General features: G+C 38.0%; 1 protein-coding gene across 2 annotated transcripts; it reads left to right on the plus strand.

Moving 5' to 3' along the window:
• The first annotated feature begins 225 nt into the window (after positions 1-225).
• LOC137268502 (putative oxidoreductase YteT) lies at positions 226-23,022 on the plus strand. Of its 2 annotated transcripts, none has more exons than XM_067803064.1 (13): positions 226-366; positions 3,521-3,660; positions 4,353-4,437; positions 4,839-4,912; positions 5,553-5,612; positions 6,545-6,709; positions 7,499-7,684; positions 12,751-12,849; positions 14,365-14,493; positions 15,554-15,655; positions 17,882-17,942; positions 18,705-18,796; positions 20,568-23,022. In XM_067803064.1, exons 2-13 carry the CDS (start codon positions 3,523-3,525, stop codon positions 20,694-20,696), a joined length of 1,320 nt encoding a protein of 439 aa, XP_067659165.1. In that variant the 5' UTR covers positions 226-366; positions 3,521-3,522; the 3' UTR covers positions 20,697-23,022. The 2 variants fall into 2 exon arrangements, with proteins under 2 accessions (XP_067659165.1, XP_067659164.1); XM_067803063.1 differs by lacking the exon at positions 7,499-7,684 and adding an exon at positions 8,675-8,860.
• Positions 23,023-25,162: the final 2,140 nt, after the last annotated feature.

Consider the following 25,162-nt stretch of genomic DNA (forward strand, 5'->3'; position numbering starts at 1 on the left):
GAACACCCTTAAACTGGTTACCGACCACTCCGCTTTCTGTCGCACACCTGACTTTAGCTCATGTCGGAAACCAGTTTACAATGGACATTTGAGACAGTTGAACGTCCTCTTTAGAGACTGGGAACTGTTCGTTTTGATCTTCACTGCATTCCTTTAGAGGAGCACACGCATTAAAGATACAACTGCTAGTATAAGTATCATCCACGTGACTTGACATCGGGAACTGATTGGCTGGAGGAAAACCAGGCCGTGTGACATGTAAATAATTACACGGTACCGGTATTGTATGAGTGCAGGACTAAATATATGTCATTTGTCAGTGGTGATCGCCAAGGTCTGGATGCACACGGTGTTCACGGTGTTAAGGTAAGTATACAAACAATGTTTGAGAATGTTTTCCTCATTTATTGTAGATGCCAGTCACGACTTATTCCGTTTTGCTTGAAATCCACAAAGAACACAATAATCCTCATATCAGAATGTTGCCAATGCCTCAATACACTTCGGGGGGAGCATCAGAAATCTGATTTTTGTGTTGTTTATCTCATATGAAATACATGTATACAACAAATGAAATGTCATATTATTCTGACATGGTGTGTCATCATAAGTAAAGAAACTACACAACTTAAAATTTATGGATAACACTTTATTGTGGTTTACTGCATTGTGTATTTTTAAGTTGTTTGGAGTTAAAAATGTTTTGATAACAGAGGGATCGTCTTGTGAACAAACTTGATTTCTGTGTGACGATGAACTCTCATTTTGTAGGAAAGGTATTAACAGTGCCCAAGCACCGATTGACTGACACAACATTTTAGTATTATTGTACATAAACAATTAAGCCAATAATTCCTTTCCATTGTGTAGGCCCTGCACAATGCTGTCCTTTGGTTCCATTTCTGGGCTTTTTCTTTGATGCCAAATGAAATACTGTTGGCGCATGCACGTCGGGAAACAAACATGATATTCCTGTACATACACATATGTGCAATTACGATCAGTTACAATTCCAATCTTTTTCCTCCATGCTATTTGACAACAATAAAAAAGGACAGCTAAAGAAAATTCTGCATGATGTGTTTCATAAATTAAAGGTTATCAACCCTTATGAAAAAACAAGCAAAACTCGGGGTTAGGTTGGGGACGACAGTGTCAGAAGTCAGTGTTTCACTCCCTATCAATCTACTGTAAAAGAAAATTTCTAATAGTCCCACAATCTATTATTCGAGGTTACTGTATGATACAAATTTATATATTATTTCACGAATGGCATGAGAATGGTGATAACTATTACAGTTTGTTGTTAGAAAGCGCCTGTTTATACTGCCATCATTCCCTTCTACCGCGTTATAAACAATCGGCGACAGTGAACTGGCTGGACACATCAGTGAATAGCTACTTAAGTGTCATAATTAATCCTGTTTCGTTAATTTAATGAACGGTGGAGTAATTTAGTAAATACCTGTAAAATATGGTGATAACTGTTGGCTATCCAGCATACATAACTGTGTAACTATTGGCTGTCACTCCGCTGACAAAGGGAGAAGTATTATCCCCGCAATGCTGTGTCTAAATAATAAAGAAGTTGCACATCCATATCAAGTGTGTTGTATTAAACAGGACATTGTTCACAATTTGACTTCTTTAAATGTGCTTATTGTCAATTCTGAAAAGTTGGGAAATGCTTTGTTCAGTTTGGGAAATATTCCTGATATTTGTGGTGATTTGGTGCTGAATATCTGTAGGTGTTAATAAATCCCAGTGTCTGCTCCATCAACTGATTTTTCAAGGGTAACAAGACCAATAATGCACATGGATTACTTCATTGCCTGATAAACAGATGTTGTGGAGAGTGAGTGAGTTTAGTTTTACGACGCACTGTGCAGTATGCCAGCTATATGGCAGCAGTCTGTAAATAATCGCATCTGGATGATAATCCAGAGATCAACCTGAATGTGAACTTTTGAAATGGGATACGAAGAATGTGTAAATAATGACAAATAATATTTTCTGTAACCGATATGAAGAATAATATCATTAACCTGACAAATGTTAAAGCCGTTAAAACTGCAAGGTCAAGATTACGCAGATTACATGTGGGCCTGGAAGTTGAGAAATGTTAAGTGCAAGATACGAATTATGTAACCTATTTAAGCAAGATTTTTATCTGCCTTCACATATGTTCCAACTGCGCTTAATGTAATATTTCTTAAATGCTCCTAGTGTCACCCTATTGACCCCTGTTGAAAAAATGATGGAAACGGTTACCAGTTGTGTCCGAGAATCATTTTGTCCTCCTAGATTTTGTACCAAGGTGAATCAATGGTTTTTTGTTTGACACCTACCCTAGTTAAAAATTGGAACGAGGAATTTCTGATGTATGTGAGTGAGAATGGATTCCTACCACTTCATCAATTTTTCAGCAATATCACAGAAATGGGCTTCTCACAGTGTATCCATGTAGAGAAGTGGACCCAGGTTTTCAGCATGACAAGCAAATTGCTTTAGCACATTTGATCCCTTTTGATCTGATATGTTGTAACAATGACGGTTTGCCCAAAATTTGTTGTTATTTTTATTTGTTCAAAATGGTGTGAGACAGGCCTTATGAGACCTGTGACCATGCATGTGTCTGGCATGTAATGCTGGGGGAACACAGTCGATGCCTTGTCTGTCTGTCTGCATATCCATTATTATCTTGTTTCCGGAGCATAATTCAAGAACCATTGTATATTTTTCAGCAAGAGTGGGTAGATATATCAGACAGTACCTAAGGTGATGCCTTTTGCTAAGGTGATGCCTTTCTCACATTATTGACACTTATTTTTTCGGTGTCCGTGGAAACAGTTTGGACATTGTCTCAAAAGGGAGAGGTGGGTTTAGTTTCTCGAGAAAACTTCTCATATCTTTCACCCATACTTGGCATATATGTAAGGCAGATCCCAAAGTGGTGCCTTTTTACATTTACAGATTTTTGGCATTTATATTTTTGACAGTTTCTATGGAAATGATTTGGACTTAGTGTAAGAAAACATCAAGCTGGACTGCCTCATTTGTTCTTTCAAACATGTAGGGCCCAAGGGATGATCTTATGATTACACTCTTTTTGAGTGGGAAAATGATTTGAGTGAAACATATGTCATATTTGGGATTACACTTTCTTAAAAGTAAGGTGTCTCAGAGTCAGGCAGCTAATCGCAAGCACACAAAGTCAGCCATGACTCACAGTGGCTGACTGGGCTAGACAGCTGATTTTGTGTGCTGGTGATTAGGTGCCTGACTCTGAGGGTGTGGGTTCAAATCCCGGATGGGACTCAACCAAAAAAGTACCAGAATTTGTACTTTACTAAGAAAGTGTAATGTGTAACCCTGACTCATGTTACATTTTACCACTTTCTAAATGGCGTTGCATTATCATAATTTGAGTGACGGGTAAGTAAATATGGTTCTGCGACGAACCTTAACCATTAGGCTACCCCGCCTACCCTATGTCAATTTTCAACTTCTGTCCTTGCAGAAATGTCTAAAATCATCAACATGCTGAGGAAAAAGAACCCAGAGCAGCAGACTGGTGCAGTGACATGTATTGTGGTTGGAGCAGGTAGTCGAGGAAGCACATACGCAGCTTATGCACAGTACTACCCTGACAGAATGAAGGTGAGTTGACAGGGAGATAGGGGGTAGCTGACAGGTGGGCTGGCCTGGAGAGTCATTGTCTGAAGAAGGAGAGTCTGTCTACTGTACACCTGGGGCCATGTTGTAGCCCAATGGTTAAAGCGTCTGCTCGACACGGTGACGACCCAGGTTTGATTCCCCACATTGGTATGATTTGTGAAGCTCACTGAAACCTAAAATGTCATGTGTTTTGCATATGAGGCAGAGCTATGACTTAATCAGACAGACCTTAAGACAAGTACATTCAATACAGCACATGCAAATCTGGAATATGTGATACTGAAGAAAGTTTTTTATGGCAACACATCCAAAACATTTCCACTTGAACAGACAAAGCCATTTAGAAAGTCTTATCGCAAATGTATAGAGGATATTATATGAAAGCACATAGTATAATGTACAAATATAATATTCTATTTATTACCGAAGCCGTCAATGAGGAAAATACACCCAAAGCTACTTTTAAACATAGTTTGGCTACCTGCAGTTGCCGCATGTAGAACACAACGTCATAGAAGCACTGTGATGTCATAGCATTGTCCATGTCACAACACCATGATAAGGTGATATCTTGCCCTACAGGATTGTATGAAAAATGAATCCGGACATTTTCGCCCTTGTTGGTAATAGAACATATTTTTCTATGGAGATTGATTGAAGGTGTTTTTGGTCAGGTGGTTGGGTTGGCTGAACCCAGAGAGTATCAGAGAAATGAAATGAAAGAAAAGAACGAAGTCCCAGCATGCAATGTCTTCACAGGTAAGAGAACAAATACAATTGTGGAGCACAGATTATACTGCATCTGAAGGCATTTTCAGTTACAAGTATTGCCTTTATCAGTTACTTAGTGTAGCCTTCTTGGTTTCCTGGACAAAGTGTGCGAGTAGAAACTAGGTGGTTCAAGCCCCGATTTTGTTGTTTTACAGTACCCCAGTCTGATACCACAGAATAAGATCAGAGACTTTTGAACTTCCAAGTTAGAACTGTCTTGTCCAGACTAGGGTACAAAAGTGTGAAGCCCTTTTCTGGTGTTCACTGTCGTGATATTGCTAGAATATTGCTGAAAGTGGAGTAAAACCATACTCACTTACAAGAACGTCCACATGTGTTAAAATATTGGGATAACGTTGCTGTATTTTCATATTACTTTGTCCTGACAGACTGGCGTGAAGCAGTCAAGAGAGACAAGTTCGCCGACTTTGTCATCATCACAACAGTGGACCGAGACCATAAGGTTTGTTACTCTCAAGTCAGCAATTTTGACTTTTCCAATGGCTTGTTCCAAAGTTGGCAAATTCAGCTTGGGCATGTGTTCTCCAGTCCATTGTGCAAACAGTACATGCTTGCGAACAGAGTTGAGAACAATCATAACAATATTGGACCAATCTTACAATTAGCAGCCCATGCTAGTCATGAAAGACAAATATAGGGATCGGGTGGTCAAACTCACCGACTTGTTTGACACGTCATCATATCCCAGTTACGAAGATCAATGCTCATATTGTTGATCACTGGATTGTCTGCTACATACTCAATAATTTACAGACCACTGTAGCTGGAATATTGATGAGAGCGGTTAAACAAGCACACCAAACTAAACCATCCTTCATGTGTGTTACCATGGTTATTGCTGCTCATACCATCAACCACTAGTTTTCCAACAAATGTACCAGGACAGTGGGGTAGCCTTGTGGTTAAATTGTCTGCTTGTCACGCTGAAAACTTGGGTTCGATTCCTCAAATGCGTACAGTGTGTCAGGCCAGTCCATGTCAGTCTCCTGTCATGATATTGCTTGAATATTGCTAAAAGCGGCAAAAAACTAGACTCACTCACTTAATGAGCGAAATGCTCCTCAACTTTTTTCCACCTTCAGGATCCTGCTATAGCCTTTGCGAAGAAGGGCTATCACATTCTGCTGGAGAAACCAATGGCTGTAAGTATGTTCTACTCAAAGCATTGCTCAGATAGTTTAGCCAAAAATACCAACATGGCAAGTGCAGTCTATGACGATGATATTGATTCTACATGTAGTTGCTGAGACAGTCCATCACATTACAGTTTATCGCGGATAACCTGGGGCCCCTGCGTTCACAATGGCAAACGCCTGTGGGTGTCAGGTCGGTTTTCAACTTATCCTTGTCTGGCAGTACAAAAAAGAAAACATGAAATATGAAAATTATTTCATTCATTCTTCATTTTCTGAAAATTTATGTCCAATCTTTCATATTTCATCAGTACAGATATTCAGTTCAGATTCCCCGATTTTTCAAGCTCGTTATTGGTAATATTGCTGGAATATTTGCTGAAACCAATATGAAAACATTCTCCTAACTTCTTGTAAATTCTTTTAGAGGCCTTGAGAAGTTGGATCAGTAAAGAAGGATCACACTAAGTCACTTGGTTGATAATGATTTTACAACCTACACCGAAAAACTGTTCTCACTGTAACAAAGAATTTGGTCGTCGATATATTTCCATCCTTCTCACTAATTTGCTGTAGATCAAGAAAAAGATGGGAATTATGATAAAATCGTTTCTCTCAGATCAGAGAAGATGGACCTTTGGATTAGATTTTGAAGGCAAATATTCAAGATGAATGGACAGGGTGTAAGATTGTTAGCAGTTAGTTGTTTAAAAGTTAAATTATTGTTTCAAATATGTGAAGAATATGGGGGCATGTTGATAGTTGGGTGTTGGAAAGAATTGGAACCGTATTACGAACAGGCAGCATATTGTCACACACATTTGGGTAGAGGCAACTGAATGCTATTCTTGTTTAAGGAATATGAATTAATTTTTCAGAAATAAATATTCACAAAAATGTTGTTTGTACCAAGTGTATATGTTTGTTGTGGTCAATATTAGGTTACAGAGGCTGACTGTCGTGAGATTGTGAGCACATGCAAGCAGTACAATGTCACCTTGACTGTGTGTCATGTACTACGGTATGTCCCGTGGGCCAAGAAGATTAAGGAGGTCATCACTAGCGGCAGGATAGGGGACGTGGTCAATATACAGCACACAGAGCCGGTAGGTAGTTATTTTATATTATTAATTTAATGATTATTATCTATATTATTTTGTATTAGTTTAGACCACTTCCTAATTTGTGCCCCATTTCCTTTCATATCATTTTAAGCACTCCTTTTGAATTTTTATCAGCTTAAGGTGAGGTGCTAAAAATGTTGAATACTATGTGTATTTATGAATTGATGGGAGTCTTTGTTTCAGTTCTGTATTTGCTTTATTGTATGGATAGATACCAATAGATTATTTGGTATGTATTTCTGTATCTAAAAACATCAAGGGATATAATGTAAATGTGACACTTTTCCCAAAGATGCTTTTGGTTGTTGAACATGAACAAGATGGAACAAGAACTGCTCTAAAACAAAATGAATTTTTTTCCCGTATTTGTGAAATATTTGTTTGGCTGATCTGAAAAAAAGAAAGAAAACAAGAACAGAACATGTGTTACTTTTTCTTTGAGCTGTGAACAAAGGGAGATAACTCTTGTAATCATGTCGACAACTTGTTCCTGTGTTTGAAAGGTTAGTCAAATACAGTTCGATTCATTTTGTGATAACGTCTACAGAAATTTATGCCGTATGCTATTTTACGCCTTCGTGTTTGTCATGTTTACAAGTAATAGCTGTGCTTGCAGTTTCCTTTTTGCAAAATAGAATTTTTGTCATATTTTCATCTATTTTTTGTGAAATGTGATAAATAGTGTTTAGTTGCCATGCAAAAACATCATGGTTTCTGTACATATTACTGCTTTCCCATATTTAATGAATGTATATGTTTGTTTTTAACCAGGTTGGTTTCTGGCATTTTGCTCATTCGTATGTTCGCGGAAACTGGTGCAATGCGAGTGAGAGTTCAAACTCTCTGCTTGCCAAGTGTTGCCATGACGTCGACCTAATCAGTTACTGGTTTGGGGAGACTAGATGTCTCAAGGTGTCATCGTTTGGGAATCTAACACACTTTACAAAGGCTCATAAGGTATTGCAAACAACTTATTGTCTTTGTTTGCAGACTTTCTCATGCCAACAATTTCAGTGTTGGATGTTTGCTTTGATTGCAATTTTTCTTTTCATTGCAGTGCTTGATTCCTTTGCGTGTGTTAAAAACTTTGCACATATTTATTCAAGACTGATCTTGTGCTTTTTTGCACCCTTTTGTGTGTGCTAGCTGTAGAAGAGGTAGTCTGCAATGTTTGTTGTGATGTAACTCACATACTAAACATGCTTACAATAGCTGATTGGAAGGTTGGGTTGACAGATGGCAAAAGCATTTGATTCTGCACATGGATACAATATGTGAGGCCCATTTCCGGTAAAATCACACTCACTCACTCACTCACTCAGCAGAGGACTGACGTTTTTTGTAAAATTTATTTTTGAAATAATAATAGAGATAATTTAGACAGCAGCAAATGAAATACTTTGAGGGAACCTAGCAGGACAAGCATTCATCAGAGAGACATAATTGTCAACCAGCTACCTGGGGTGGAAATAACCCCTTGCCCAGCAAACCAGTCCAGTCATACAAACATTGTACCGGTGTCCAGTAAACTTTTCAATCTTAATTATGTTGCTACACCAAGAAAACCAGCTGGTATAGTTGAAGAATGATCAGGATAGGCGATTTTACACGGGTCACTGTTATAGAGTGCACTCTAGGATAAAGCTATTCATAAAGTTATTTCGACCCCTGCATTAGATGTTCAGCTTGAGTGGGCATTAATTTGGTTGAGCATTGTTTATGTCCATTTTTTTTAACACAAACTTATATTTTGCACCCATTTTCATGTGTTTGTTGTAAACGTCGGTAGCAAGCCTGGTTATCTCTTTCCAATGATCATGACAATTAGGACAGACAACATCTGAAATAGCTTTGGAGAGCCAGGATAGTTTTTGATGGCATCTAAACACAAGGTAGTGAAATATTAATATTTATAAAAAAAATTGCTAGAGAGAAATTTCAATTCAGGTTGGTTTCTGGCATTTTCCACATTCCTTCGTCAGAGGGAACTGGCGAAATGAGGAGGAGAGTTCTAATTGTCTGTTGGCAAAGTGTTGTCACGATGTGGACCTGATCAAGTGTTGGATGGGGGAGAAGAAATGTCAGCGTATCTCATCATTTGGAAACCTCAGCCATTTCCGGAAAGAGGATAAGGTGGATACTTTGTTATACATCAGGGATGCAGGTTATGGTACATTGTTATACATCAGGGATGCAGGTTATGGTACATTGTCATACATCAGGGATGCAGGTTATGGTACATTGTTATACATCAGGGATGCAGGTCATGGTACATTGTTATACATCAGGGATGCAGGTTATGGTGCATTGTTATACATCAGGGATGCAGCTTGTGATACATTGTTATACATCAGGGATGCAGGCTATGGTACATTGTTATACATCAGGGATGCAGGTTATGGTACATTGTTATACATCAGGGATGCAGGTTATGATACATTGTTATACATCAGGGATGCAGGTCATGGTACATTGTTATACATCAGGGATGCAGGTCATGGTACATTGTTATACATCAGGGATGCAGGTTATGGTACATTGTTATACATCAGGGATGCAGGTTATGGTACATTGTTATACATCAGGGATGCAGGTTATGGTACATTGTTATACATCAGGGATGCAGGTTATGGTACATTGTTATACATCAGGGATGCAGGTCATGGTACATTGTTATACACCAGGGATGCAGGTTATGGTGCATTGTTATACATCAGGGATGCAGGTTATGGTGCATTGTTATACATCAGGGATGCAGGTTATGGTACATTGTTATACATCAGGGATGCAGGTTATGATACATTGTTATAGATCAGGGATGCAGGTTATGGTACATTGTTATACATCAGGGATGCAGGTTATGGTACATTGTTATACATCAGGGACGCAGCTTGTGATACATTGTTATACATCAGGGATGCAGGTTATGGTACATTGTTATACATCAGGGATGCAGGTTATGATACATTGTTATACATCAGGGATGCAGGTCATGGTACATTGTTATACATCAGGGATGCAGGTTATGGTACATTGTTATACATCAGGGATGCAGGTTATGGTACATTGTTATACATCAGGGATGCAGGTTATGGTACATTGTTATACATCAGGGATGCAGGTTATGGTGCATTGTTATACATCAGGGATGCAGGTTATGATACATTGTTATACATCAGGGATGCAGGTTATGGTACATTGTTATACATCAGGGATGCAGGTTATGATACATTGTTATACATCAGGGATGCAGGTTGTGGTACATTGTTATACATCAGGAATGCAGGTTATGGTACATTGTTATACATCAGGGATGCAGGTTGTGGTACATTGTTATACATCAGGGATGCAGGTTATGGTACATTATTATACATCAGGGATGCAGGCTATGGTACATTGTTATACATCAGGGATGCAGGTTATGGTACATTGTTATACATCAGGGATGCAGGTTATGGTACATTGTTATACATCAGGGATGCAGGTTATGGTACATTGTTATACATCAGGGATGCAGGTTATGGTACATTGTTATACATCAGGGATGCAGGTTATGGTACATTATTATACATCAGGGATGCAGGCTATGGTACATTGTTATACATCAGGGATGCAGGTTATGGTACATTGTTATATATCAAGGATGCAGGTTATGATACATTGTTATACATCAGGGATGCAGCTTGTGATACATCGTTATACATCAGGGATGCAGCTTGTGATCCATGTCTGTTAAACAGGGACTGGTTGGTTGTTTAATGCTGTGCTGAGCAATATTCCAGCGAAATGGCGTCTGTCTGCAAATAACTGAGTCAAGGCCAGACAACCCAGTGATCAACAACATAAACATCAATCTACACAATTGGATACAATAACACATGTTAACCAAGTCAGCGAGCCTGACTACCACCTCTTATGATAAACATGGGTGACTGAAGACCAGTTCTAGTCCGGATCTTCACAGGTCCTTATTGTACGACTCTTATCTGCGCCCTGACTGTCATCAGTCTGTCTCACAGTCCCTGCACTGCATTATTAATTTTCTTTACAACCAGCCCTTTCTGCTCTAAATGATGCTCAGTATGCTAGCAGGGCCTAGATTTTCGAAGCTCTCTTAGCACTAAGATAGTCCAGGGGTGGCAATAACCCATTGCCTGACATCCCTGTCCAGTGTTTTTTTCTGTCGGGCAAGCTAATTTGTATATCATCCAGTGGACTCTCCATTGTTAATTATGTTGTTTATTTACATAAAGAAGAAAATCGGCTAGCACAGCTAAAAAATTATCAGGGCAAGTGATTTTACAAGTGCCACTACTGGGGTACATAAGCAATTCAAGAATTATTTCCACACCTGTAGTCATGCATTAATGTTACTGTATGGCACATATGACTATCTTAGCGCTAAGAGACCTTTGATAATTCAGGGCCAGAGTTTGCTCATCATTAAATGAATATCAATTCAGGGCCAGAGGTAGCTCATCATTAAATGAATATCAGTTCAGGGCCAGAGTTAGCTCATTATTAAATGAATATCAATTCAGGGCCAGAGTTAGCTCATCATTAAATGAATATCAATTCAGGGCCAGAGTTAGCTCATCATTAAATGAATATCAATTCAGGGCCAGAGGTAGCTCATCGTTAAATGAATATCAATTTTTGTTTTTTTCACTTTGCTGAAGACCCCACTATTTCCGGTGTCCCCTGCTGTGATATTGCTGGAATGTTGCTAAAAACGGCATGAAACTGAACTCACTCTCTCATTAACCAGTGAAGTAACATGTAAGTTCTAACGAGCAACTAACTGTATACATGGCAAATATGACAGCATTGTTTTGTCAGTGATAAAGGTAAATTCACTGCACTGCTATACACTATGCATGGGCATTTCATGGCATTCTAGCATGAAACAGAGCAGTCAAATCACAGTAACCACATCCTTGTAAAGCAAGGGAAATCAAACAATATCACATAATGAAATCAACATCTAGTTAAATTTTAATTGACAGGAGGATTTACCAAGCATTCTAATTGTCGACAGGGTGTAGGTTGATATTTTTTGAATGTTTTCATGATTTTTATGTTGCAAGAAAGTTGAAGCACTTTGTTTGGCGAGACAAGTTTTATTGCAATATAGATCTTGATTTTCAGTCCGATCATTTTGTCCATTTTGTCAGAAACAAATCCATAATAACTTGATAGGTTGACTTAGGTCAGTAGAAGGGAAGACTCCTATCATTTATAAATCCTGTGATTGGATGTTTAAGATCCAGTATAGCTCAGCAAGGGTGGAAACTAGATTTTTGTGGCCAGTCAACTACTTAGCTTGTGGATGATGAATATGGTAACCACTATTCATTTAAACAGGTCATTTGATGTCCACAGAACTCCAGAAGATTATAAGCTAAGTCAATGCATTTAAAAAAATGTACTTCTTTCTCAAAATAAAGAGGGGGTTTGGCACCAATTTTGTACACATGAACTAAAACGCCAGCAGTTTTGTACATAGTAATGTTACAATATTCAGTTTTAAATGATTGGGAAGGGGATAGGTGGGGCATTCATGTCGTATGTGACAGGAGGGGTGTGGTGTGGGGTGAATGGGGAGGGGGCAGTGGTGTCACTTTGTGTATATTAGTTTGGGGAGATCATTCACGTTGTTCATGCTTTGCCTTATAAATCATCATCATCCCCTTGGCACAAATCATGAATGGTTACTCAATGCCTGTTATATGTACAGTATATCAGTGTGAAAAGCCGTCTTTGAACATACACAACTCCATGGTCAGTTAAATCAGTTGTGTCCGTTTTCAGATATTCAATCTTTTCAGTCATCGGTCTTCACTGATACTGTTATGAAATTATAGACTTTTAGGATTTAGGTAACTGCTTCAATTCCAAAGCCAGAATGTATACTTGTGCATGCATGTTTGATGTAGTTAGGATGAACATGTGCCGGATCTCCTTCCTGTCATACCACATTTTATCATTCAGTCTTTTAATAGATGTCATATGTTTGTTTTCAGCCGGAAGGGGCTGCATCTCGTTGCATGGACTGTCCACAGAAGATTGAGACGTCCTGTCCATACTCAGCCAAAAGACTTTACCTTGATGAAGTCAAATCTGTGAGTTCTTGTCAATGGGGGTTACTCTATGGAGCAAGGTTTTTTGTGTGGACATTTTGATAATGGTCAGTGACATACAGTAGAATTACAATTGTTGTTGGTTGTTTAATGCCGATCAGCAATGTTCCAGCTATATGGCACAGTCTGTGAATAACTACTCTGGACTAGACATTCCAGTGATCAACATCATGAGCATGTCAACCATGTCGGCAAGCCTGACCATCTGATCCCATTAGTCACCTCCTATGAAAAGCATGTGTTAGTGACTTTCAGTGCTAATGTGGATCTTCACAGGAATACACTGGCATTAGGGATTATCCCATAAGTCAATATCTTGTACCAGTCATTGCAGACATTGCATTGGGTGCTTGATGTTCTTGATGGACAGCCATGTATAAAACACAGTGCAGAGTTATGTCCCTTAGATTGAATCCCAAATTTGTCTCTATTGAGTTTTTCAGTGTGGCAGTGTTCCTGTGCTCATGGGTTTCTGGACCAAAGCAAATGTATAAGACATGCCCCACTTAACTGACACATCAAGACATAACAGAACTACTTGTTCTCTTTATCGAAGTCAAAGATTAACTGATATTATAAACAGTTTAGACTTTATAGTGCAAAACCTGTAATTAAAATTACAAAATGCTAGAATAGCATGGTAAAATAATAGTGTCAGATATTACATTTTACCGATCACTGTGATCATTACAGAATTCATCCTATTGTAATATTGTAGATCGCTTGGAAGGGATTGCACAGCTGACTCTTATTTCCTTTCCTGTCTTAATCCAATGTGTAGCAAAATCAAATTAGAACAGAAAAAGGAAATAATATAGTCTAGTGATGTTTAATTGCAAGTTTGACATCTCCACTGATAAAGTCAATACAATCTGATGCCATTTGCTTATTGGTCATGAGAAAAAAGTGTTTGACGGAAGTGTTACCCATACATAAGCTAACCCACTTCTGCAGGCTGCTTTTTTGTCTTAAGAATTCAGGTCACACATGGTAATATACCTACTTTTTCATCTTAATCAAAGATTACTGATGTAACAGTGTTTGCCATAGGCATGAAAAGTTCATCATCATGACTTCCTGGTGTCATAAGAGGGAGTTATGGGCAGTTTTGGGGGAGTCAGGTTCAGTATGGAACTTTCATCAAGACATCAAATGTGATTGTGTGATTATGATGAAAAACAAGGTAAATTATGTTCACTATTGAATCAGCACTGCGCAGTTAACTGGCCAACAAAAAACTAAGTAGGTTTAAAAAAGAGCCAATTACAAGATTAGATTATCTGGAAGTCAGGGCTCAGTACCATTCCGTCAACAGTGATGCAGGCTTTTGAATTCACTGCGCATTTGAGATAATTTCTGCGTCAGTGTTTTCTGTGTCAGGGCAAATACTGTGTAATGTGTGATTTAGCATATGTTTCTTGTCACATGCATAGATAAGGATATGACACCATTATTCACCATTGTTGTAGCTTGGCGGATATTTTTTGTTGTTGCCAGGGTAACCAAGGCTGGCCAGTGTCTATCATCGCAGATGTCCCTGACATTGAAAGTGTTACAGAGGCACTCAAGACTGGACCATATGGACGATGTGTGTATGAGTGTGATAATGACGTAATGTCACACCAGGTAGGTCAAGGTCAAATTAAAGTGAATTCAAGGAGTGCATATATGTGAAAGTGTCATGTTAATCTCTATGGGACTGATAGCATATTGTAACAGTTGCCGTTTTATGTTGATAGTATCAGTTCACAGCCATCTGGGCCCTTGGAATACAGGAAATGTAAAATATTAGAATTTAAAAAATATATGAAATATGTTTCTGATTGTTACTAGCATGTTTGTTTTATCCTTGCAGTTTTCACAAAACTTTTCAATTTTGCTACAGTTTGGTCATTTTCACTGTGATCCAGAAAAGGTACACAAGTATTACTTAAATGAGTTACTGAACTGGTTTATATTTCAAGAATATTTGATTATGCCTGGATGTGAAATGAAATATTTTCATGATGTTTTTTGCAATAGACTTTTTTTAATATTCACGGAAATACTCAAAATACTACAAGTGTTGTAAAGAACAAAATGTCAATATTTACTCCTCTGAATGCATCTGATAAGTCATAAAATCTAATTATTGCATGATTGTTCAAATTTCTTACAATAAACAGAAGTAACCATGGTAACCTACAAGGAAGGGCAAGTCATCAGTGAACACAGGATTTAATGCTTTGTTAATATTTGTGCTACCCAATAAAGTGAAGTGCAGCCTAGTTATGAATTAATCTTGCACCTTGTGCAAGTCAATTTTTGTGAAATACAGCAACTATATAAATCTATAGAAATTTATAAGCATAAATATGTCAGCTCACTTTTCTTCCAAATTTTGAATAGGTATGGTACTGAAACACTGTTATTTGTAAACAAATGTCGGCTATGACAGCTCTTGTAAACAGAGATCAGCTCTGTCTCTGCGTTCCTATGGTTTCATGGGTACAACATCACAGAAATATGTTTATATGCACCAAAACCTCGTTGCAGCTCGAACTTGATCAGTGCAGTGCTTAGATTTTCAAAACTCTCTTAGTGCTGAGATAGTCGTAAGTTAATGTTAATGCAAGGCACTTAGGTCTTTATCTTACATGCAAGTAGCTTAATGTCTCTTATATAGAACCCTGGAATATCTTTGTAGGTAGTAAATTTCCAGTTTGAAGGCGGTGCCACAGCGAGTCTGACAATGGTGGCCTTCACAAAGAAAGTGTGCCAACGTGAGGTGAAGGTCTATGGGACCAGGGTGAGTTCATATCTCATCACTAATGACATTCTGTTCCTACAGATTTCATCCCTGTTCTAATACGACCTGTTTATGGTGTGTGTTCAGAATTCGTGATTGGTTGCAATCAGATTTAGTTGTGCAATCACCGACATTGTGTCACATGTGCAAGACCTCTATAATTCCTGTATGTTTCAGGGAAACTATAACCTTGTCTAGGTTTAATGCACAAACAATGGTATCTCCATTGTCCTCGTTGACAACGGGCAAGCTAGGTATTAAATGTCTTGTGTTTCAGATCAGTACAAGTTCTCAACAGAGGACGGATATTTGTGGCATCACATCTGTTTGCATGTCAAGTTTGATCTAAGTTGATGTAACGCATGATCTGATTGAACAGAAAGATGGGAGATAATTTGTGTTGTGATTATTTGCCATTACAAGATTTTACGAGAACCGGGAAATATGGCCGTATCAAAACAGGAAGATATGACAAGTAACGTCTGTGGGAAGAGAATGCGCTGTTTAGAGAAACATGGAATCTGCAATTATCAGATCATATTATTGGTGTTTGCAGATTTTTTTATCTGTCAAGGATAAATGCTCTTTTCGACCCTCTGGAATTAAAATATCAATTTGCCAACAAACATTGGTTGCCATAGTTGCTGACATGTCCAGACTAACCATTTTTCATTCCTACTCCTGGAACCTGTGTTCCCCCAGCAGAAAATGGGTACCTGCTGGGATAAATTATGTGACTGTAAACCTTCTAGTGCCTCACAGCCAACTTGGGGTATCTGAGGTAATAATGATAGTGTTTTGATCAGATATTCATCTTGGAATGGCGATATGAAAGTGGACTGTTATAATTATTAGTATTGGAAATTGTGAACTTGTGGAAATATGGCAAAAAATAGTGACAGATGGAAAACTTTCAAGACATCTGGTCAAAATCTTAACTATGAGAAAATCCTTATCCCACAATGATTGTTTTCCATACGATCATGCTCTTGCTATCATTACCTCCTGTGAAAATATATTTTCGCCAAACAGAGATGCTAACTTAAACGATTTTTTTGTCGTCACAACAAATTTTAGCTTCAGACTACGCCAATATGACTGTAGTAGACATTCTATGAAATTCTATGAAATTTGTTACAATTTAGATCTATAGACAAAAGAGTATATTTTTGTCGATTAAATACATTTTCACCAAAGAGAAATGACAGTAAGAAACGTAATGCTGAAAATTTGGAAATCTGCTGTAGGAGGTACGTGAAATTATTGCTTCACTCTTTATTAGTGTCATTATCTTTCTCAGAATCCATCACGGTTTTGAGTGTTTAGCTGACTGATTTTTTGGTCAATCTACTAATTTTGATCCTTGGAACTACTATTTGCAATATTTTAGGATTGGCATCCCTGATCAGAAAATATCAGTTCAAATATCAGAGAAATACTCAATGAAAACCTCAGATAATGTCATATTGTCTTTTAGTGTAGTCATAAATCCTAAACAGACCACTGTTGAAATAAACAAAGTCTAGAGTGTGAATGTTAACAGCATATGAGCACTATGTCTGACTGTTCTTGATGCATGAATGTCCAAGAAAGTGTTTAGTTTTGAAGAGAAAATAAATGAGCATATATTTTAATCAGTAAAAACAAAAGTAAATGTTTATTTTCTTGACAGATATAAACCTGACATGTGCTTGTAACTATATATTAGGTCATCTTTTGTTTTCCTAGAGTAACCGCATTTGAGGTTTTTGTTTTTGAGGGACAGGTTTTACTTTTCCTAACTTTATATGAATATCAACATTCGGATGATAGAGTGTTTGAAATCAACTGAAAAATAATAACTGTAAATTTTAATCAGTGTCTCAGGATTTCCCTCCCCATCTGGTTCTACCAAAACCTCGGAGGCGTGTTTTCTCATGTACATGTTGCGATTTGGCAACATCCAAAATTTAACATTGATATATCAAGGCCTACTTGAAGTATTGAATTGGGATATACGACATTGTTAAACTTTGTATCAGTTGATTGTATCTCTGGCCCATGCATTGATGGGTATCGATGAATTGTCACACCACTATTTCACATTGATGGATAGACGTTTAGTCCAGACAAAAATTAGCATATTAAGCTCGCTTATGGTCAAGCAATCTCCAAAGTATAATGACTAACATCTGTTTCTGTTTATGAAACCACGTTATTGTAAAATGATCTGTCTTTGTTTGACAGGGAGAAATCTCAATGGTTGATGATGGCATCAAAGTGTTTGACTTCCTAACAGGACAGACAAGTAAGACTTGTACATTTATTGTCAGATTAGTTCCTTTGTTCACGTACAGATGCATCCGTTGTTGCTGAGATCAGCTGGAAACAAATTAGAGACTGATTTGGAAGTGGACAATAAATCTGCTTGCCATGAGAATTTGTTTTGTAGATCTGGAACTGTTTTAATGAGGCAGACTCTACTGAGGTCCACCCTAACTCCCTTTCTACAACATTGCACTATGGTTACGTTAGTGACTTATGATCACCTGAATGATTTGTGAAAGGAGGCCCTGGTAGTTAAGGTGACTTGGTTCATTGGTTTGTAATGTATGGCTTTGGAGTGAATTTCTGCTCTAAGTACAATTTGGTTTTTATTCTGAATCAGACACAGACTAATCAGTGTGACTAATTAAAACAATGTCAGTTGATCCAGCTTCATTATATACATGTTTGCTCTTTAGTCACATGTTGAACTGCCCCCTCCCAGAAGCTATTCCCATGTACAACTGCCCCCATCCCTGATGCTATGTCCAGCTGTCCCCTCCCCATTTGAACAGCCGCCTCCACGATACTATTTGCATATTGAACTTCCTCCCACCCCTGATATTTCCATACTGAACTGCCCCCTCCTCGATGCTATTCCTGTTTGAATTATCCCCCTCCCAGATGCTCCTCCTATGTAATTGATTTACATCTTACAATATTTAAAGTTCACCAATCAGCAATTGCCAGGGTTCAGTCAGGGGAGATTTCTGTAAATGACTAATACTTGTGTTCATCCTTTTAGCTACAGAGCATCTAGAGGAGGAGTTTGCACAGCGGTGGGGCCATGGAGGTGCAGACTATCACCTCATTCACACCTTCGTCACAGCCATGAGGGTAACTTTCAATTGATTCTCATGAGTAGGCAGTAGACATGCACCCAGCAGGCATGCAAAGTCACATGGTCCTAGGTGGAGTGGGTTGTACCTGGTTCACAATTGGCCTGCGATGGGTCTATAGCATCCATAAACTGCCCATAGCTCCTTTTCCGTGCATTTGCTGTGCGTGGCAGCTGTTTAATTAATTAAGATGTGCAGCTTATTCAGACTTACTTTGAAAGTTTCAGATTGTAGACCTAGTTAACCTTTTTACTTCTAATTCTCTCCTCCATTGAGATGACAAGCCTTGACATAACTGATCACGCTTCAATATGGAAAAAACAACAAACTTGTTTCCTGTAATGCCCCGAGATAGTCTTGTATATTTCATAGTAAGATGTTTCCATTTATGTGCTTCACAAATGTGAAAAATCTGGAGTCATCTGACACAACAGGAGTGTTTTGTATCATCTATGATCCAGTTGTAAATGTAACGGGGATGGCTTGACAACAGAAAACTACTGTTGAGGCTGTAGTTCAGATTTTATTTCAGTAGCTGACTAATAACGCATGTCTGAAACAATATATATGGATATATAAATCTCTGTCAAAATAACCTTTTTATGACACTCAAGTTATTGCACATTGTTCAGATTACAATGGTTCCACTACCACTGAACATATAAAAAGAACTCAAATTAATGGACATCACAAAATTAAAAGTTCAGTTACACAAGATTCTTAGAAGTGCAATTATGGAACACTTTTGGTATCTTCCAAACACAGCATCAGCAGGTCTTATCTATGGGACAACTTGCATCAACTGACCACATGCTGAGGCACCAAAATTATACACCATCCAAGGACCTATAATATATATGCCTTAATTAGCATGGAAATGTTAGTTCTCACCAGAAAAGTAAACGTACAATCTGTTTGGACTCAAATATTAATCTGAATCAATTGTAAGTGAAATTGACAACTTTAACCCTGAGTCTAAATATACCTCCACCAAATACATAAATTCAGCTGCAATAAATACTAAATGAACCTTTCAAGAATTAAACATATTTTTGTAGTTTATTCCTTTTCTGTAAAATCAAATATAACTAACTTGAATTCCACCAAAGTCAATATCCTCTTCCCATGACTACCAAACCACCTTGACCAGTTGAGAGAAAGACAGCAAGTGAACAAACTTCACACTTTCCAAATGCAACTAAATTCAACATCCAATCAAGATGCTGCACATCTTCAGCCAATGAAAACCAAGGACAAAACAGCTGGCTGACCTCATTAAAACTTGGCTAATTTGCATAGGAACTACTTTCAACCCATGACCCAGTGACTTTGAATACATCATGGTCTTGTGACAATGTAAACCTTTTGAGTGACAACTGTATTATTGTTTAAGGTTTCTAAATTGATTCCAAACAGATAAATAAGACAAGACATGTTAAAATAGTTTATTTTTCCAGAACACTTTCACCATTTGTGTATTTTGTACTTGTTATGCATTTTAACCTTCTTATATATTTTGTACTTGTTATGCATTTTAACCTTGTTATATATTTTGTACTTGTTATGTATTTTAACCTTGTTATATATTTTGTACTTGTTACATAAATATCTGATCTGTCCATCCATTTATCAATAGTACGTCAATCAGTTATCACTCCTTCCTTCCTTCTATTATTTTCCATTCATCATTTTAACAAGCTTTGACCTGAAGACTTGAGCAGGAGTCAAATTAGGCAGCCATCTTATATTGAATGGCAATTTTGTTCCAGGAGAATAACCCGGAACTGATAGAGACAGGAGCAGACGACACCCTCAACAGCCATCTTCTTGTCTTCGCTGCTGAGAAAGCTCGTAAAGAAAACTGTGTCGTGACGATAAATCCAGATGGAACATTTTAAGGAAAATCCTGCAAGAACATATCATGGAACATTTTTTGTTCCTAGGGATGAAGGTCTATTTTTGTATTTATCAAAGGATTATAATTATACTTGTACTCGCAAGAGGGTGGAACCATGCAATCAAAATGTAAATGATCACAATATTCAATGTAAGTGGGCAGCTATTGAGCTATCTTCAGTCAATAGTGATTTGTACATTCTGAACCAACTAGGGGGACCAACTATTTTATGTCCTTCATGGGACTGCCGATGTCTGGGATTCAGTCCTTAAAAACTAGACGATCTCACTGAAATTGGATAAGATAAGAGCTCTACTACATGAGGTCTGAGGACATCCTCTTTAGTGAGTGAGTTTAATATTACACTCAGTAGCATTAATCTATGCAAGTTGAATGACATGTGTCGACAAAGTGAGCAGGCCTAGTCACCGAGTTCCCTCTTACAACAAGCATGGATTACTGAAAGCCAATATTCTAACCGCCCTTCACGGGTACTTGCTGTTTCAAGTTCAAACGATAGATTGAAGGTGTAGCTAGTATGTGTATCATTTATACGAAGTTGATCTGTGATAAATTGTGATCTGTGATTTGTTGGCCCTCCTTTTGAAATCTCCAGTTTTGCAGCCGGATACTGCGAAACTTTCATGTTGAATGGATACACACACAGCAGTATTCCCACTTTATGGCAGCGTTCTGTAAATAATAAAGTCTGGTTCGGACAGTGGGTTTAGTCGTCTTGGTCCAATTGATCCTGTTTGATGCCTTTTTCAAGACGCCTGGGTTGCTGTAAACCAGTTCTAACCCTGATCTTTATGGGTACTAATATTCTACAATTCTCACAGTCCCTGCACTACATTATATTCCTTTACGGCCAGCCCTTTCTGCCCTGAAAAATCCTCAGTATGCTTGCTATCAATACAGATTGAAGAGATTGATTGTCGATAGATATTAGAGAGGTAACTTTATCAAAAAGGAACCAGTATCTTTATGGGTTACAAGGGGTTAGTAAGTACTATAAGTAGTTAGCAAGTTGTTAGCAAGTGTCACAAGTTGTTAGCAAGTATTATGTATTTCTGGACTTGAAAGGGAAAAAACTGTTTGTTTGATTGTGAAATATTCCATATGATGGCTTAGTCATTTGGACCTGATCATGTTTAATGATTTCAATGTACGGAATACTTGTGCCTTCAGTACTGACATTGAATCGTTTCATGATGATCATATGTACTTTTATTTTGTGAAACACCACTGTGCCACTGAAAGATAACCGATATCATTGGTATGTATACTACCCATCAAAATTTAGACTCACTGCATAAATGCAGCTGCTTACTTCAGTCAAATGTCCTAAACTGGATATTGGAAAATATTCCATACTATTTAAAGGTACTGTTTACATGAACTGTTATATTGTGAAATGAATTCATAATAGTGAAGAGATTACTGTGATGAGTATAATAAATGATGAAAATTGGGGAATTCCTGACAAAACTTCACATGCACGATATTTGCACATGCATTTCAGTACTTTGATGCATGAACCTTGTGCAGTTGGTTCCCCCAAATAATTGAAGGAATTCATCTTTGATGTAACCATATAATATGCATAACATTTAGTTGGTGCTTCACGTGAGTCTAAACGTTTGAGGGGAAGTATATGAGATTGATCTGAATATGCTGAAGATGACCTAAAGTCAGTTTTTTACTCTGCGATGGTGATGACCACAGAATTATTTTCTTTGCTGTGGTAATGACCTGAGGTCAAATAGTGGACTACATTCCTGATTTGCCTTCACCTACATATGTGGAAACTTGGATGAAAATTTTTTCTCAGGTCATTGCTACATTATCATCATCACTTGGCAAACACCCTTAGCATAGGATTCTGGCATGCCAAAGGGACGCAACTCTGCACTTGTGCCCTTTCAGTTAAATTTAAAGAAGTGAAATTGGATTTGTAATTTCCAGTTGATGGCCTCAGTAATTCCTAAATTGTCATACTTAACCTGGTCATCTAATGAATATGTTGTTTTGTGCTCAATGATTGAAAATATTAAATGATAAACTGAATCTTGGAGATACCGGATATGGCATTCATTAAAGTGGAAATTGTTGTCTGCGCACATCAAAAGTTTTGCTATTAAATCAACTTGTTTTGGTTTGAGGAATTGGTTTTGGTCACATGGGGATGTGGTGTCTGTCCTGTATCCTATATATGTGGGAATAAGTTTGGATGATGATGATGATGATGATGATGATGATGATGATTATTATTATGATTTATATGATATTTTGTCATAGAGGTAATAAATATGAAAAAATGTGTTTATTGGTGATTTATGTTTTAGTGGTAAAATATATGAGTAAATCTCTAACAGTATTTCACTTTATTACCATGTCTATGCTAAATTTTGGAGGACAGAAATGATGAAGAAATAAGACTTTTACACTTTGATGAAACCAAGAACATGTATGGTGTAATCAAACTCAGAAATTTGACTTGGCCAAGTAAGATTCAGACACACAGGCTTCTGGCATGTCAAGGGAGACAACTGTAAACAATATACTGCAAGGGCAACTGTTTCCATTCTTTGTCTGATTTGTTGTCATTTCCCTTTCTGTATCGTTGTGGTGAATTGAACCCAGACTTTGATGTGACAGAGGGTTTTTCAACCATATTTTACGCAAGTGGTGACTGGAACCCTATCTTTGAGGTGACCAGAAGAGTCTTCAACCATATTGTACACACGTTGGGAACTGAACCTGGTCTTCTGAGCGAACATAACTACAACACTACCCAACCGATCCCAGTGCATGTAAATACCAACATCAAAATAATCAGACTCGATTTTCGGCCAAGGAACATGCCACTGGCGTAAACTGCATGAAAAAACATCCCCCAAAACAAACCTGTAAGTCACTTTAAATCGGTGTAAACAAGGTGTACATGTCTAGGTTTACTGACATCTCAAACAACCACATATATATTTAGGGAAAGAGCGTGTTATGTTATGCGCCGCTTTTATCAATATTCCAACGATGTAACCATTCAGGGAATCGAACCCTGGTTTACGGCGTGACGAGCGAACGCTTTAACCACGGGGCTACCCCACAGCCCCTGAAGCAGGAAGTGTTTTGTCAGACGCGCAGGATATGGTACAAGTCGAAAGGGCAGTGCAGACTTCAAAACAAAAAGCGAGACCATTGTAACGGTGCTTTACTCTCTTTTTCGCTCTGGTCTTCCGTTTCCCCGGATACTGATACATGTACGTAGACATTGCTCATCTCTGAGTCATCTGAGTGCCCCATTAATCAACGAACACTGGTAAGATTGCCTCGCTGTCTATATAAAGGCAGAAAAAGTAACACAACTACAGTCAATGAAATGCAATCATGTCTCGTCATGTGGCTTTAAAAATGGAGGAACGACTCACCGAAAGAAAACCATGCGTGTATACCACAGGAGTGATCTTTTTGATGCAAAGACATTGATACATATGAACGCCAGGAAACAACATACAGTGATGTCTTCTAATTTAGCACGAAGCAACGTGAGTTCAGTGTATTTTCACGCTGATTCCAGCAACATCACCGCATCGGACACATCAAATGGGTTTCACACATTGTACCCATGTGGAAATTGAACCCGGGTCTTCTGCGTGTTGAGCGAACAGTTTAACCACAAGGCTACCCCAACGCCCTCCGCAGCAACACGTGTATGATCTCCGAATCTGCCCTTTACTGCAAAATCCATTTTCGTCATGAACTTGAAATTGCTTGCACTCAAGTTGGGATATATTTACCATTATATTTAAAATTGACATTTTGAGTGATATGAACACTCAGAATCATAAACTCATAAAAAGTGTCAAAGGTGTTTTTTTCTAAGCTAGAAGGTTACATTGAACGTTCTGGACCTTGACTTTCGAGGCTGTCTTAGCGTTAAGAAAGTGCCATACAGTAAAATTAATTTATGACTATCTTAACGCTCCTTGCAGTTGTGCAATATTATACATGACATGAAGGCTTTCTAAATGTCAATAAACACAGAGGAAAGCATAGTACTTAACATTATCGGTAAGTTGATAGTTGTGTTGGAAAAACATTACGTGTAATGTTAAGGGCACAATGTCAGACACTGACAATACACTGGTCTATGATACATATATGGGAGCATGTGCTATCACTTTACCTTCATGTTGATACATTATAAAACTTATTATGAACTACGACTTGCCTGAAGTCGATAGTTGAAACTTCGACTCGAACAGTTTCCAAACAGATAAGATTACGGCTGCGACTCAACCAAAAAGTACTAGAATTTGTTCTTTATTAAGAAAGTCCTATCCCAAATATGACATATGTTAACAACAGATAACACTTGGCGCATATGGAATGTAAACGATCGATCTGTACGTCTGCCGGTGTTTGCCGAACTGGTCTCAGTGACATGTTGCGTTACAGAAT

The sequence above is a fragment of the Haliotis asinina genome, chromosome 16 (assembly GCF_037392515.1).
Source record: "Haliotis asinina isolate JCU_RB_2024 chromosome 16, JCU_Hal_asi_v2, whole genome shotgun sequence".
NCBI lineage: Eukaryota > Metazoa > Mollusca > Gastropoda > Lepetellida > Haliotidae > Haliotis > Haliotis asinina.